At 43.5% G+C, this 16,430-nt stretch overlaps 1 protein-coding gene across 1 annotated transcript; it reads right to left on the bottom strand.

Moving 5' to 3' along the window:
- Positions 1–8,978: 8,978 nt before the first annotated feature.
- On the bottom strand, positions 8,979–9,471 carry LOC125553940 (egg cell-secreted protein 1.5-like). Its single transcript, XM_048717587.2, has one exon. The coding sequence runs from the start codon at positions 9,441–9,443 to the stop codon at positions 8,979–8,981; it is 465 nt and encodes a 154-aa protein (XP_048573544.2). The 5' UTR covers positions 9,444–9,471.
- Between the last annotated feature and the right edge of the window lie 6,959 nt (positions 9,472–16,430).

Below are 16,430 nucleotides of genomic sequence, written 5' to 3'. Positions count from 1 at the left end.
TTTACGACAATTCTAGCTTTGTAGATAGTAACACTACAATCAGTGTCCGTCTTCCTCTTGAAGATCCATTTAATCTCAATGGCTCGCCGATCAATGGGCAAGTCAATCAAAGTCCATACTTTGTTCTCATACATGGATCTCATCTCAGATTTCATGGCCTCAAGCCATTTCGCGGAATCTGGGCTCATCATCGCTTCCTCATAGTTCGTAGGCTCGTCATGGTCAAGTAACATGACCTCCAGAACAGGATTACCGTACCACTCTGGTGCAGATCTCACTCTGGTTTACCTACGAGGTTCGGTAGCAACTTGATCTAAAGTTACATGATCATCATCATTAGCTTCCTCACTAATTGGTGTAGTAGTCACAGGAACATATTTCTGTGATGAACTACTTTCCAATAAGGGAGCAGGTACAGTTACCTCATCAAGTTCTACTTTCCTCCCACTCACTTCTTTCGAGAGAAACTCCTTCTCTAGAAAGGATCCATTCTCAGCAACGAATATCTTGCCTTCGGAGCTGTGATAGAAGGTGTACCCAACAGTTTCTTTTGGGTATCCTATGAAGATTTACTTCTCTGATTTGGGTTCGAGCTTATCATGTTGAAACTTTTTCACATAAGCATCGCAGTCCCAAACTTTAAGAAATGACAGGTTAGGTTTCTCGCCAAACCACAGTTCATACAGTGTCATCTCCATGGATTTAGATGGTGCCCTATTTAACGTGAATGTAGCTATCTCTAATGCATAACCCCAATAGGATAGTGGTAAATCGGTAAGAGACATCATAGATCGCACCATATCTAATAAAGTACGGTTACGATGTTCGGACACACCATTACACTGTGGTGTTCCAGGTGGCGTGAGTAGTGAAACTATTTCACATTGTTTTAATTGAAGGCCAAACTCGTAACTCAAATATTTTACTTCTGCGATCATATCGTAGAAACTTTTATTTTTGTTACGATGATTCTCCACTTCACTCTGAAATTCTTTGAACTTTTCAAATGTTTCAGACTTGTGTTTCATTAAGTAGATATACCCATATCTGCTCAAATCATCTGTGAAGGTCAGAAAAGAACGATACTTGTCGTGAGCCTTAACACTCATCGGACCGCATACATCAGTATGTATTATTTCCAATAAGTCAGTTGCTCGCTCCATTGTTCCGGAGAACGGAGTCTTAGTCATCTTGCCCATGAGGCATGGTTCGCAAGCATCAAGTGATTCATAATCATGTGATTCCAAAAGTCCATCGACATGGAGTTTCTTCATGCGCTTTACACCAATATGACCTAAACGGCAGTGCCACAAATAAGTTGCACTATCATTATTAACTTTGCATCTTTTGGTTTCAATATTATGAATATGTGTATAACTATGATCGAGATCCAACGAACCATTTTCATTGGGTGTGTAACCATATAAGGTTTTATTCATGTAAACAGAACAACAATTTATTCTCTTACTTAAATGAATAACCATATTGCAATAAACATGATCAAATCATATTCATGCTCAACGCAAACACCAAATAACACTTATTTAGGTTCAACACTAATCCCGAAAGTATAGGGAGTATGCGATGATGATCGTATCAATCTTGGAACCACTTCGAACACACATAGTCACTTCACCCTTAACTAGTCTCTGTTCATTCTGCAACTCCCTTTTCGAGTTACTACTCTTAGCAACTGAACCAGTATCAAATACCGAGGGGTTGCTACGAACACTAGTAAAATACACATCAATAATCTGTATATCAAATATACCTTTGTTCACTTTGTCATCCTTCTTATCCGCCAAATACTTGGGGCAGTTTCGCTTCCAGTGACCAGTCCCTTTGCAGTAGAAGCACTTAGTCTCAGGCTTAGGACCAGACTTGGGCTTCTTCACTTGAGCAGCAACTTGCTTGTCGTTCTTCTTGAAGTTCCCCTTCTTCCCTTTGCCCTTTTCTTGAAACTAGTGGTCTTGTCTACCATCAACACTTGATATTTTTCTTGATTTCTACCTTCGTTGATTTTAGCATTACGAAGAGCTTGGGAATCGTTTTCGTCATCCCTTGCATACTATAGTTCATCACGAAGTTCTAGTAACTTGGTGATGGTGACTAGAGAACTCTGTCAATCACTATCTTATCTATAAGATTAACTCCCACTTGATTCAAGCGATTGTAGTACCCAGACAATCTGAGCATATGCTCACTGCTTGAACTATTCTCCTCCATCTTTTAGCTATAGAACTTGTTGGAGACTTCATATCTCTCAACTCGGGTATTTGCTTGAAATATTTAACTTCAACTCCTAGAACATCTCATATGGTCCATGACGTTCAAAACGTCTTTGAAGTCCCGATTCTAACTCGTTAAGCATGGTGCACTAAACTATCAAGTAGTCATCATATTGAGCTAGCCAAACGTTCATAACGTCTGCATCTGCTCCTGCAATAGGTCTGTCACCTAGCGGTGCATCAAGGACATAATTTTTCTGTGCAGCAATGAGGTTAATCCTCAGATCACGGATCCAATCCGCATCATTGCTACTAACTTTTTCAACATAATTTTTCTCTAGGAACACAATAAACTAGGAGCAACATCGCGAGCTATTGATCTACAACATAGATATGCTAATACTATCAGGACTAAGTTCATGATAAATTAAAGTTCAATTCATCATATTACTTAAGAACTCCCACTTAGGCAGACATCCCTCTAATCTTCTAAGTGATCGCGTGATCCATATCAACTAAATCATGTCCGATCATCACGTGAGATGAAGTAGTTTCAATGGTGAACATCACTATGTTGATCATATCTACTATATGATTCACGCTCGACCTTTCGGTTTCCGTGTTCCGAGGCCATATCTGTTATATGCTAGGCTCGTCAAGTTTAACCTGAGTATTCCGCGTGTGCAACTGTTTTGCACCCGTTGTATTTGAACATAGAGCCTATCACACCCGATCATCACGTGGTGTCTCAGCACAAAGAAATTTCGCAACGGTGCATATTCAGGGAGAACACTTATACCTTGATAATTTAGTGAGAGATTATCTTATAAAGCTACCGCCGAACTAAGAAAAATAAGATATATAAAAGATAAACATCACATGCAATCATAATATGTGACATGATATGGCCATCATCATCTTGTGCCTTTGATCTCTATCTCCAAAGCATCGTCATGATCTCCATCGTCACCGGCATGACACCATGATCTCCATCATCTTGATCTATATCAATGTGTCGTCACATGGTTGTCTCGCCAACAATTGCTCTTGCAACTATTGCTATCGCATAGCGATAAAGTAAAGCAATTATTTGGCGCTTGCATCTTATGCAATAGAGAGATAACCATAAGGCTTTTGCCTGTTGCCGATAACTTCAACAAAACATGATCATCTCATACAACAACTTATATCTCATCACGTCTTGACCATATCACATCACAACATGCCCTGCAAAAACAAGTTGGACGTCCTCTACTTTGTTGTTGCAAGTTTTATGTGGCTGCTACGGGCTGAGTAAGAACAGTTCTTACCTACGCATCAAAACCACAACGATAGTTTGTCAAGTTGGTGTTGTTTTAACCTTCGCAAGTACCGGACGTAGCCACACTCGGTTCAACTGAAGTTGGAGAAACTGACACCCGCTAGTCACCTGTGTGCATAGCACGGCGGTAAAACCAGTCTCGCGTAAGCGTACGCGTAATGTTGGTCCGGACCGCTTCATCCAACAATACCGCCGAACCAAAGTATGACATGCTGGTAAGCAGTATGACTTATATCGCCCACAACTCACTTGTGTTCTACTCGTGCATATTACATCAACGCATAGAACCTGGCTCGGATGCCACCGTTGGGGAACGTAGTAATTTCAAAAAAATTCCTACGCACACGCAAGATCATGATGATGCATAGCAATGAGAGGGGAGAGTGTTGTACACGTACCCTCGTAGACCGTAAGAGGAAGTGTTATGACAACGCGGTTGATGTAGTCATACGTCTTCACGATCTGACCGATCCAAGTACCGAACGTACGGCACCTCCGAGTTCTGCACACGTTCAACTTGATGACGTCCCTCGAACTCCGATCTAGCCGAGTGTTGAGGGAGAGTTTCGTCAGCACGACGGCGTGGTGACGTTGATGATGTTCTACCGACGCAGGGCTTCACATAAGCACCGCTACGATATGATCGAGGTGGATTATGGTGGAGGGGGGCACCACACACAGCTAAGAGATCAAGAGATCAATTGTTGTGTCTTTGGGGTGCCCCTGCCCCCGTATATAAAGGAGTGAAGGAGGGGGAGGGCCGGCCCTTTCTATGGCGCGCCCTAGGGGAGTCCTACTACAACCGGGAGTAGGATTCCCCCTTTCCTAGTAGAACTAGGAGCCCTTCCAAGTGGTAGGAGTAGGAGGGAAGGAAAGGGAAGGGAAAAGGAGAAGGAAGGAAGGGGGCGCCCCCTCCCTAGTCCAATTCGGACCAGCCCATGGGGAGGGGTGCGGCCACCCTTTGAGGCCTTTCTCTCCTTTCCCGTATGGCCCATTAAGGCACAATACGAATTCCCGTAACTCCCTGGTACTCCCGAAAATATCCGAATCACTCGGAACCTTTCCGATGTCCGAATATAGTCGTCCAATATATCGATCTTTACGTCTCGACCATTTTGAGACTCCTCGTCATGTCCCCGATCTCATCCGGGACTCCGAACTCATTCGGTACATCAAAACATATAAACTCATAGTATAACTGTCATCGTAGCGTTAAGCGTGCGGACCCTACGGGTTCGAGAACTATATAGACATGACCGAGACACGTCTCCGGTCAATAACCAATAGCGGAACCTGGATGCTCATATTGGCTCCTACATATTCTACGAAGATCTTTATCGGTCAAACCGCATAACAACATACGTTGTTCCCTTTGTCATAGGTATGTTACTTGCCCGAGATTTGATCATCGGTATCTCAATACCTAGTTCAATCTCGTTACCGGCAAGTCTCTTTACCCGTTCCGTAACACATCATCCCGCAACTAACTCATTAGTTGCAATGCTTGCAAGGCTTATAGTGATGTGCATTACCGAGTGGGCCCAGAGATACCTCTCCGACAACCGGAGTGACAAATCCTAATCTTGAAATACGTCAACCCAACAAGTACCTTCGGAGACACCTGTAGAGCACCTTTATAATCACCCAGTTACGTTGTGACGTTTGGTGGCACACAAAGTGTTCCTCCGGTAAACGGGATTTGCATAATCTCATAGTCATAGGAACATGTATAAGTCATGAAGAAAGCAATAGCAACAAACTAAATGATCAAGTGCTAAGCTAACGGAATGGGTCAAGTCAATCACATCATTATCTAATGATGTGATCCCGTTAATCAAATGACAACTCATGTCTATGGCTAGGAAACTTAACCATCTTTGATTCAACGAGCTAGTCAAGTAGAGGCATACTAGTGACATATTGTTTGTCTATGTATTCACACATGTATTATGTTTCTGGTTAATACAATTCTAGCATGAATAATAAACATTTATCATAATATAAGGAAATAAATAATAACTTTATTATTGCCTTTAGGGCATATTTCATTCAATACCCGTGACTAGACATGTACCATCACGAGGAAAACAATACTACTAGTCTTTCGGTGGAGGAAAATGTCCACGTTGAGAAAAAGAAGGGGGTAGAACCGTGTTTCAAAGTGTAAAAAGTCCATGCATCCTTTTCTCGAGAAAAAATGGGCATTTTTCAGACTAACACTTTAATCATACCCTTCAGGCTTTCACCAACGAGCCTGTGAATTCGTCTCCCCTCTGCCTACCGCTCCGGCGGCCGACGGTAGGCATGGCGCTCGAGCGGATGCCGGCGCTTCTTCTTCGTATTTGCCTTCTAAGTTTCGATTCTTCTCGAGTTCATCCGTCTAAACATAGTCGATGAAGCTCCGGTGTAGATTTCTGTCCTCATTTTGGGACGATGAGGTTAGAATTTCTTGTCATAGGACAAGATTTGATGTTAGGTGTTTCTGATCTATGCAAGAGTTAAACTAACGACAACTACAGCTATTTCATGGGTTGGCTACATGACAACTAACTCAAGTGTAAGCCCATGTACGTAGCTACTAAATTCAAGAATTCTCTAACCTGGACAGATATCCCATGGAATTCCGGGAGCAACTAGTTAACAAGCACTCCTTCAGGAGCCTCGCAACGATCAGCGTCACTTGGCGCGCTCTCAGCTATTCGTCACGTGTCGCGCTCTGGATGCTCTCTCCGGATTTTGTTTTTTATTTTATTTTTCCGCACGCATTTTCGGCTTTTTAAACGGTTTTCTCTCGGTTTTTTTTACGTTTTGGTTTTCCCCGGTCTTCCTTAGCTTTTCGATCAAAAACAATTTTCAAAAAAAATTGCACAAAAAAATGCGTTTTCTTTTTTTCCTTTCGTGGAAGTCACGGTTTTTTTTCGCGTGAGGCACAGTTGTGCTTTAGCGAGAGCCATGATCGTTCCTTTCGGAAACGGTAAAAAAACATGTTTCCTGTTTTTTTTCTTTCGCGAGAGTCATGGTTTTGCTTCCGCGAGGGGCACGGTTGTGCTTCCGCAAGAGTCACGGCCGTGCCTCTCAGAAAGGGAAAAAATACGCGTTTTCTGTTTTTTTTCTTTCGCGAGAGTCACGGTTTTGTTTCCGCGAGAGGCATGGTTGTGCTTTCGCGAGAGTCACGGCCGTGCGTCTCGAAAACGGAAAAAAAACGCGTTTTTTGTTTTTTCCTTCCATGAGAGTCACGGTTTTGCTTTCACGAGAGGTACGGATGTGATTTCACGAGAGGCACGGGTGTGCCTCTTTCGGAAAAGGAAAAAACCGTACTCCCGCTTTGGTTTTTTCGCCCGGATTCTTTCGTCTAATTTTTTTCGTGAAAAAAAGTTCGTCAAAACCTATCAACATGGGATCTAGTTTTGAAGATCTCGACGCGAGGAATCCAATGGTGAAAACGGTTCGAGATTTGGACGCGCGGTTTAAAAGATAAAACATTTTGAATAAACGGATCTACGAAAAAAAGGGAAAACTCCCAGGTTGCGACAAGTGGCGCGCTGCATGTGCGCCACTTGTCGCGACCTGGAAAAGTGGAGTGTTCTTTGCAACGAGTACTACTTAATTAGTGATTTTGTGGAATTCCTTATTTAACGTGCTTTCTGTCAAATAGGAACGAAACCCACAGGGACATCCACTGGGCCGGCCCATATACCAAGATATACAGGGTCTGTCCTTGATTTCATTTTTATGTTTAAAATTATACTCATAGTTTTTCCAAAAGTGATTTTTTTCAATTTTAAATGCTCAAAAAATTTAAAAATGTTCATATTTTGAAAAAAAATCCAATTTTGAAAATATACTATGCTTTTAAAAATAATGTCTCCACTTTTAAAAAAATCACGTTTTTCAAGAAGTGTTCACTATTTTCAAAAACTGTTTGAAATTTGAAATTTTGCTCGTGTTTTCAAAAAAAATGTTCGGAATTTCACAATTTATACATATGTTTTAGAAAAATCAAAATTTTCCAAAAATGTTCAAGAACTATAAAATGTGTTCAGTATTTCAAAATTTTGTTCACACATTTAACAAATGTGCACGAATTTGGAAAATTTGTTCGTGCTTTCTAAAATGTATTTGCCTTTGAAAAATGTTTGGACAAATTAGATCAAAATTTCAAATTACGAAGATTTTTCGAAAATGGGAACATTTTTGAAAATTCTAGCATTTTTTTGATACTGTAGACAATTTTGGAAACTGGAAAAAAAGAAATTCCATAAAATTCAAAAATTACATTTAGAAGTGAAATTTCAAACAAAATTGAAACATGATATAATATATTTGAATTTTCTTTTAAACTATGAAAAAGTTTTTGAAATTTTGAACATTTTTTCATAAACTGGAACCAATTTGAAAAATGAAAAATATGAAACGAAATTAAAAGAGAAACAATTCAAGAAAAAAATGCTAGTGGGCCGACCGATCAGCACCCGCTTTTGCGTTTTGCCTTCTATTTAACGCACTAAGTGTGAAATAGGAGGCCATATATCTCATGATACAAACCCGGAAGCTTTAGAGGCAACGGTGATTAGTGAAGCTCTATCCCTGGCGTCTGATCTTAATGCTACAAAAGCTTTTATGATCCCTCCGTCCGAAAATACTTGTTATCAAAATGAATAAAAAGGGTGTATCTAGAACTAATATACATCTAGATACATCTCATTTTATTTTGTCATCAAAATGAATAAAAATGGATGTATCTAGAACTAATATACATCTAGATACATCCCCTTTTATTCATTTTGATGATAAGTATTTTCGGACGAAGGAAGTATATAGTGCCTGGAGGTTATCACAAATAAAAAAAAAGGGAGATTAATTTTGTGAGCCATGGAGCTATGGTAAAGAGGGAGAATATCAAGTGATACCAACTTATATGCTCCCATGATACCAATCCGAAAAATAATCAAATTTAAATGTTTCATAAAATTCCGAAAAAATCATGGATGTTCTCATGTGTCTACAAACCCAAAAAAAAATTGAGATCCAAATTAGATACACATTGACAAACAAAAAAGATACTCTGTTGTGAATGGTGTAGTTTTTGAAATTATTCAGGCTTTTGTCTTGACACTATATGCTGAATTTGTCTTCTTTGTTTCTCATTGCACAAACTGAATTTGGATCTGAATTCAGCTAATCTAATTCTACATGAAGATGCGTGCAAAATTTTATTTTAAACTTCTCTCTCTTCTTGTTTATGTTCCGTCAGTCGAGGAACCGAATTAACAGGTCCAAATATGATTGCAAACTGCATATTAACACAACCAAGCAAAATGAGTGCACGTGCGCACGCACGAGCGCCGGCCCGTATTTTATTTCCTCAAGGTCGTGTTATTACATCGCATTTGCGTGTGCACATTACACGTGCACTACTACGTGCGTGCTCATGGCTGCGCAGCAGGCGCCGGCACGGCGGCCGGCGCCGGCGGGGGAGGAGCGTGTGGGATCTCAGCGTCGCAGAAGCCGCGGAGGATGTCGGCCTCCTGGGCGGTCAAGCCTATGGAGGCGAGCATGGAGGGCCAGCAGTGGAGCGTGACGGTGCGGATGGCGATGCAGCAGTCGCGGCCCAGGTAGGACTCGCCGTTGAGGAAGAAGAGCACGATCTCGCTGGTGCACGACCGCAGCTCCGTCACCGCGCCCCAGCACTCCATCATCCACCCGCCGCCCTGCTGCTCCTCCGCCATGCCCGAGAGCGCGAGGCGGAGGCGAGCGACGAGTGGGGCCGGCGATGGCGCCGCCGCGGGGCCAGCAGCGCCGGTGGTGGCCGAGGCGACGCCGACGTCTCCAGGGCCAGCGATGGCCGCAAGCACTAGCAGGGCGGCGACGACGAACTTGACGACGGGCGCCATCGATCGACCGGCGAGAGATGCCCGGCGATTTGTGGCTGGAAGGTAGCTCTAGTAATGCAAGGTCGTGTGCGTGCTCTGCAGACGCACTAGCGGCGTGTTTATATAGTGGATCGACGTGCCTGGAAGGCGAAGTGGAGGAGGCGCGCGTACGTTTCAGGAATGCCGCGGGGGAGACGCACGGGCGGGCGTTGCTGCGCCATGCATGCATGGTGCCTAGCTTGATTGTGCGTATAGATGCCCCGCTAGCGAACTCGATTGATCGCGGGAACGGCGGTAGCCGATCGGCTCACTGATGATTAGCGCCTGCAGCGTCTGATCATGTTGCATGGATCACGATCCACGTGCACGTACACACGTAGTACTACATATATGAACATCGAGATCGCGTGCGGAACGAATGTAAAAGGGCGCCATAAACTGACAGTTAACCGTGCCACGTTTTATTTTGTGAGTATGTTAACCGTGCCACGTTGCCTTTTACGAATACTAAAGTTTTTTTTACAGGGTGAAGGAAATGTATTACTCAAGAGCAAAGGAATGCATCGCTGCACGACTGGGAATGTTAACAAGGCCAGAATGGAACCTTCAATGTTCAATCTGCATATCATCTCAGGATGTCGATGAAGAAATGTGCGTTGAGCCGGCCCGAGCCCTCAAGTTCTATTGACCGGCTCTTTGGGACACTAAGGCCTTGTACAATGAAAGGTGCTTAGAGAGATGCTTAGAAAAATAAACCGGATTTTTCTAAAGCACCGATGCCTATTTCTACAGGAGAGACGCTTAGTTAAGCGTCTATCCTGTACAAATAAGCACCGGTGCTTAAGAAAAGTCTGGTTTATTTCTCTAAGCACTTCCCTAAGCACCTCCCATTGTACAAGGCCTAATGCTCCAGGTTAAGCGAAAAATTCATATGTGGATGTTAGTTAGATGGTCTTGCTATTGGGTCTGAAGTCCATCGGCGCCGTATCAAACCTGGGGTTTTCTATGTGGCGTGTGGGAGAGAGGAGACTATTATGCACAAGTTTTGGTCTTGTCCACATGCTCAGCTTTTTTGGAAATTTCTTCGAACGGAGAAGGGCATTGATGTTACTGCTCCTCCCACGCCGATGGATGATCATGGAGCACAGGCCCGATGGATGCTTTCCTGGTTAGCTGTCGCGAGTGAGGAAGAGAAGGAAGCCATGATCCATGTTGTATATACCTTATGGATGACTAGAAATGATGCGAGGGATGGAAAGAGGATTGCCTCACCGCATGAAATTACAAAAACTATGTGCAGTTTTATGCAGGAATGGAAGAATGTGCATCAAACGAAGGAGCAGACGGTGATGGCAAAACAAGTACCGAGATGGGAGGCCCCAATTGAGGGCTGGGTCAAGTTCAACGCCAATGGTGCTACTAGTAGAGCTAGAGATAAAGGAGATGGAGGCGTCGTTGCAAGAGATCACAATGGAGCGCTCCTTGCCAGGGCCTGCCATTTCTTCCTGAGCATCACGGATCCGGAGTCGTCGGAGGTTCTGGCCTGCCGACGCGCGGTGTAACTGGCTATTCAGATGAACGTTGAGAAGCTTCATGTAAAGCTCGATAGCAGGGTGGTTGTCAACAAGATCAATCACAAAGGGGTGGACTACTCTGTTGTCGGCCTATGGATCAAGGAGATAAAGCAGCTTTTGCATTCTAGGTCTGATTTTAAAGTTTCTTGGATGAGTCGTTCGGCCAACGTTGTTGCCCATAAGTTTGCTAAGTTAGCTAGGGTGATAAACTTTGTAAAGTGTGGTGGGGGATGCCCCCCCCCCCCCGACTGTGTGTTGGATGTTATCTCGGATGACATTCCGAGTTTTGTTGGTTAAATAGAAGCAACTTTTCGTTGGGGAACGCAGTAATTTCAAAACAATTCCTACGCACACGCAAGATCCCTCTAGGTGATGCATAGCAACGAGAGGGGAAGAGTGTTGTCCACGTACCCTCGTAGACCGTAAGCGGAAGCGTTATGACAACGCGGTTGATGTAGTCGTACGTCTTCACGATCCAACCGATCCTAGCACCGAAGGTGCGACACCTCCGCGATCTGCACACGTTCAGCTCGGTGACGTCCCACGAACTCTAGATCCAGCTCAGGTCGAGGGAGAGTTTTGTCAGCACGACGGCATGATGACGGTGATGATGAAGTTACCGACGCAGGGCTTCGCCTAAGCTCTACAACGATATGACTGAGGTGGAAATCTATGGAAGGGGGCACTGCACACGGCTAAATACAATCAACTTGTGTGTCTATGGGGTGCCCTCCTCCCCCATATATAAAGGAGGGGAGGAGGAGGCCGGCTGGCCCTAGAGGGCGCGCCAAGGGGGGAGGAATCCTCCTCCTAGTAGGATTAGTATTCCTCCTTTCCTAGTCCTACTAGGAGGGGAGGGGAGGAGAGGGCGAGGGAGAGGGAAAGAGGGGCCACGCCCCCCTCCCCTAGTCCAATTCGGACTCCCTTAGGGGGGGCACCTCCTGGCTACTGCCCTCTCTCTCCCCTACAGCCCACTAAGGGCCCAATAACTTCCTGGGGTGAAGGAAATATGCCCTAGAGGCAATAATAAAGTGGTTATTTATATTTCCTTATATCATGATAAATGTTTATTATTCATGCTAGAATTGTATTAACCGGAAACTTAGTACATGTGTGAATACATAGACAAACAGAGTGTCACTAGTATGCCTCTACTTGATTAGCTCGTTCAATCAATGATGGTTATGTTTCCTGACCATAGACATGAGTTGTCATTTGATTAACAGGGTCACGTCATTAGAGAATGATGTGATTGACTTGACCCATCCGTTAGCTTAGCACGATGATCGTTTAGTTTGTTGCTATTGCTTTCTCCATAACTTATACATGTTCCTATGACCATGAGATCATGCAACTCTCGAATATCGGAGGAACACTTAGTGTGCTATCAAACGTCACAACGTAACTGGGTGACTATAAAGATGCTCTACAGGTGTCTCCGATGGTGTTTGTTGAGTTGGCATAGATTGAGATTAGGATTTGTCACTCCGAGTATCGGAGAGGTATCTCTGGGCCCTCTCGGTAATGCACATCACTATAAGCCTTGCAAGCAATGTGACTAATGAGTTAGTTGCGGGATGATACATTACAGAACGAGTAAATAGACTTGCCAGTAACGAGATTTAACTAGGTATTGAGACACCGACGATCGAATCTCGGGCAAGTAACATACCGATGACAAAGGGAACAATGTATGTCGTTGTGCGGTTTGACCGATAAAGATCTTTGTAGAATATGTAGGAACCAATATGAGCATCCAGGTTCCACTATTGGTTATTGACCGGAGATGAGTCTCGGTCATGTCTACATAGTTCTCGAACCCGTAGGGTCCGCACGCTTAACGTTCGGTGACGATCAATATTATGAGTTTATGTGTTTTGATGTAGCGAAGGTAGTTCGGAGTCCCGGATATGATCACGGACATGACGAGTAGTCTCGAAATGGTCGAGACATAAAGATCGATGTATTGGAAGCCTATGTTTGGACATCAGAATGGTTCCGGATGAGTTCAGGCATTTTCTGGAGTACCGGGAGGTTACCAAAACCCCTCGGGGAGTGTATGGGCCTTATTGGGCCTTAGTGGAATAGAGGAGAGGAAGGGAAAAGGTGGTAGGCGCGCCCCCAGCCCAATCCGAATTGGGTGCCCCCTTTTCCTTCCCTCTCTCCTCCCCTTCCTTCTCTCCTACTCCTACTACTTGGAAAGGGGGAATCCTACTCCCGGTGGGAGTAGGACTCCCCTAGGGCGCGCCATAGAGGGCCGGCCCTCCCCCCTCCTCCACTCCTTTATATACGGGGGAGGGGGCACCCCATAGACACACAGGTTGATCATTGTCTTAACCGTGTGCGGTGCCACCCTCCACCATAATCTACCTCGGTCATATCGTACCGGTGCTTAGGCAAAGCCCTATTCCGGTAGCTTCATCATCACCGTCATCACGCCGTCGTGCTGACGAAACTCTCCCTCGACACTCAGCTGGATCTAGAGTTAGTGGGATGTCACCGAGCTGAACATGTGCAGATCACGGAGGTGTCGTACCTTCGGTGCTAGGATCGGTCGGATCATGAAGACGTTTGACTATATCAACCGCGTTGTCATAATGCTTCCGCTTACGGTCTACGAGGGTACATGGACAACACTCTTGCCCTCTCGTTGCTATGCATCACCTAGATAGATCTTGCGTATGCGTAGGAATTTTTTTGAAATTACTGCGTTCCCCAATAGTGGTATCAGAGCCAGGTCTATGCGTAGATGTTATATGCATGAGTAGAACACAAAGGAGTTGTGGGCGTGGGTATATACATATTGCTTGCCGTCACTAGTTGATTCTTGATTCAGCGGTATTGTTGGATGAAGCGGCCCAGACTGACATTACGCGTACGCTTACGCAAGACTAGTTCTACTGACGTGCTTCGCACATAGGTGGCTAGTGGGTGTCAGTTTCTCCAACTTTAGTTGAATTGGATTCAACGAACAGGGTTCTTTCTGAAGATCAAAAGGCAATCACTACCGGTGTCCGAACATAGCCGTCCAATATATCAATCTTTATGTCTCGACCATTTCGAGACTCCTCTTCATGTCCGTGATCACATCCGGAACTCTGAACTACCTTCGGTACATCAAAACACATAAACTCATAATACCGATTGTCACCGAACGTTAAGCGTGCGAACCCTACGGGTTCGAGAACTATGTAGACATGACCGAGACTCGTCTCCGGTCAATAACCAATAGCAGAACCTGGATGCTCATATTGGTTCCAACATATTCTATGAAGATCTTTGTCGGTCAAACTGTATAACAAAATACGTTGTTCCCTTTGTCATCGGTATGTTACTTTCCCGAGATTCGATCGTCGGTATCTCAATACCTAGTTCAATCTCATTATCGGCAAGTCTCTTTACTCATTCCGTAATGCAACATCCCGTAACTAACTCATTAGTCACATTGCTTGCAAGGCTTATAGTGATGTGCATTACCGAGAGGGCCCAGAGATACCTCTCCGATACACGGAGTGACAAATCCTAATCTCGATCCATGCCAACGCAACAAACACCATCAGAGACACCTGTAGAGCATCTTTATAGTCACCCAGTTACATTGTGACGTTTGATATCACACTAAGTTTTCCTTCGATATTCAGGAGTTGCATAATCTCATAGTCATAGGAACATGTATAAGTTATGAAGAAAGCAATAGCAACAAACTAAACGATCATCGTGCTTAGCTAACGGATGGGTCAAGTCAATCACATCATTCTCTAATGATGTGATCCCGTTCATTAAATGACAACTCTTTGTCTATGGCTAGGAAACTTAACCATCTTTGATTAACGAGTTAGTCAAGTAGAGGCATACTAGTGACACTCTGTTTGTCTATGTATTCACACATGTACTAAGTTTCCGGTTAATACAATTCTAGCATGAATAATAAACATTTATCATGATATAAGGAAATATAAATAACAACTTTATTATTGCCTCTAGGGCATATTTCCTTTAGTCTCCCACTTGCACTAGAGTCAATAATCTAGATTACACTGTAATTATTCTAACACCCATGGAGTCTTGGTGTTGATCATGTTTTTTCTCGTGAGAGAGGCTTAGTCAACGGGTCTGCAACATTCAGATCTGTATGTATCTTGCAAATCTCTATGTCTCCCTCCTTGATTTGATCGCGGATGGAATTGAAGCGTCTCTTGATGTGCTTGGTTCTCTTGTGAAATCTGGATTCCTTTGCCAAGGCAATTGCACCAATATTGTCACAAAAGATTTTCATTGGACCTGATGCACTAGGTATTACACCTAGATCGGATATGAACTCCTTCATTTGCTGCTTCCGAAGCAGCTATGTACTCCGCTTCACACGTAGATCTCGCCACGACACTCTGCTTGGAACTGCACCAACTGACAGCTCCACCATTCAATAAAAATATGTATCCCGTTTGTGACTTAGAGTCATCCGGATCAGTGTCAAATCTTGCATCGATGTAATCGTTTACGACGAGCTCTTTGTCACCTCCTTAAACGAGAAACATATCCTTAGTCCTTTTCAGGTATTTCGAGATGTTCTTAATCGTTGTCTAGTGATCCACTCCTGGATTACTTTGGTACATCCCTGCTAAACTAATAGCAAGGCACACATTAGGTGTGGTACACAGTATTGCATACATGATAGAACCTATGGCTGAAGCATAGAGAATGACTTTCATTTTCTCCTATCATCTACAGTGGTCGGGCATTGAGTCTGACTCAACTTCACACCTTGTAACACAGGCAAGAACCCTTTTTTTGCTTGATCCATTTTGAACATCTTCAAAACTTTATCAAGGCATGAGCTTTGTAAAAGTCCAATTAAGCGGCCTGATCTATCTCTATAGATCTTGATGCCCAATATATAAGCAGCTTCACTGAGGTCTTTCATTGAAAAATTCTTATTCAAGTATCCTTTTATGCTATTCATAAATTCAGTATCATTTCCGATCAATAATATTTCATCTACATATAATATCAAAAATGCTACAGAGCTCCCACTCACTTTCTTGTAAATATAGGCTTCTCCAAATGCCTGTATAAAACCATATGCTTTGATCACACTATCAAAGCGTATATTCCAACTCCGAGAGGCTTGCACCAGTCCATAAATGGATCGCTGGAGCTTGCACACTTTGTTAGCACCTTTTGGATCGACAAAACCTTCTGGTTGCATCATATACAACTCTTCTTTAAGATATCCATTAAGGAATGCAGTTTTGACATCCATTTGCCAAATTTCATAATCACAAAATGCAGCAATTGCTAACATGATTCAGACGGACTTAAGCATCGCTATGGGTGAGAAGGTATCATCGTAGTCAACTCCTTGAACTTGTCGAAAACCTTTTGCAACAAATCAAGCTTTGTAGACAGTAACATTACCGTCAACGTTAATCTTCTT

Source organism: Triticum urartu, chromosome 4A (assembly GCF_056163025.1).
Source record: "Triticum urartu cultivar PI428250 chromosome 4A, HENAU_Tu73, whole genome shotgun sequence".
NCBI lineage: Eukaryota > Viridiplantae > Streptophyta > Magnoliopsida > Poales > Poaceae > Triticum > Triticum urartu.
This window is presented reverse-complemented; position numbering and strand designations above follow the sequence as displayed.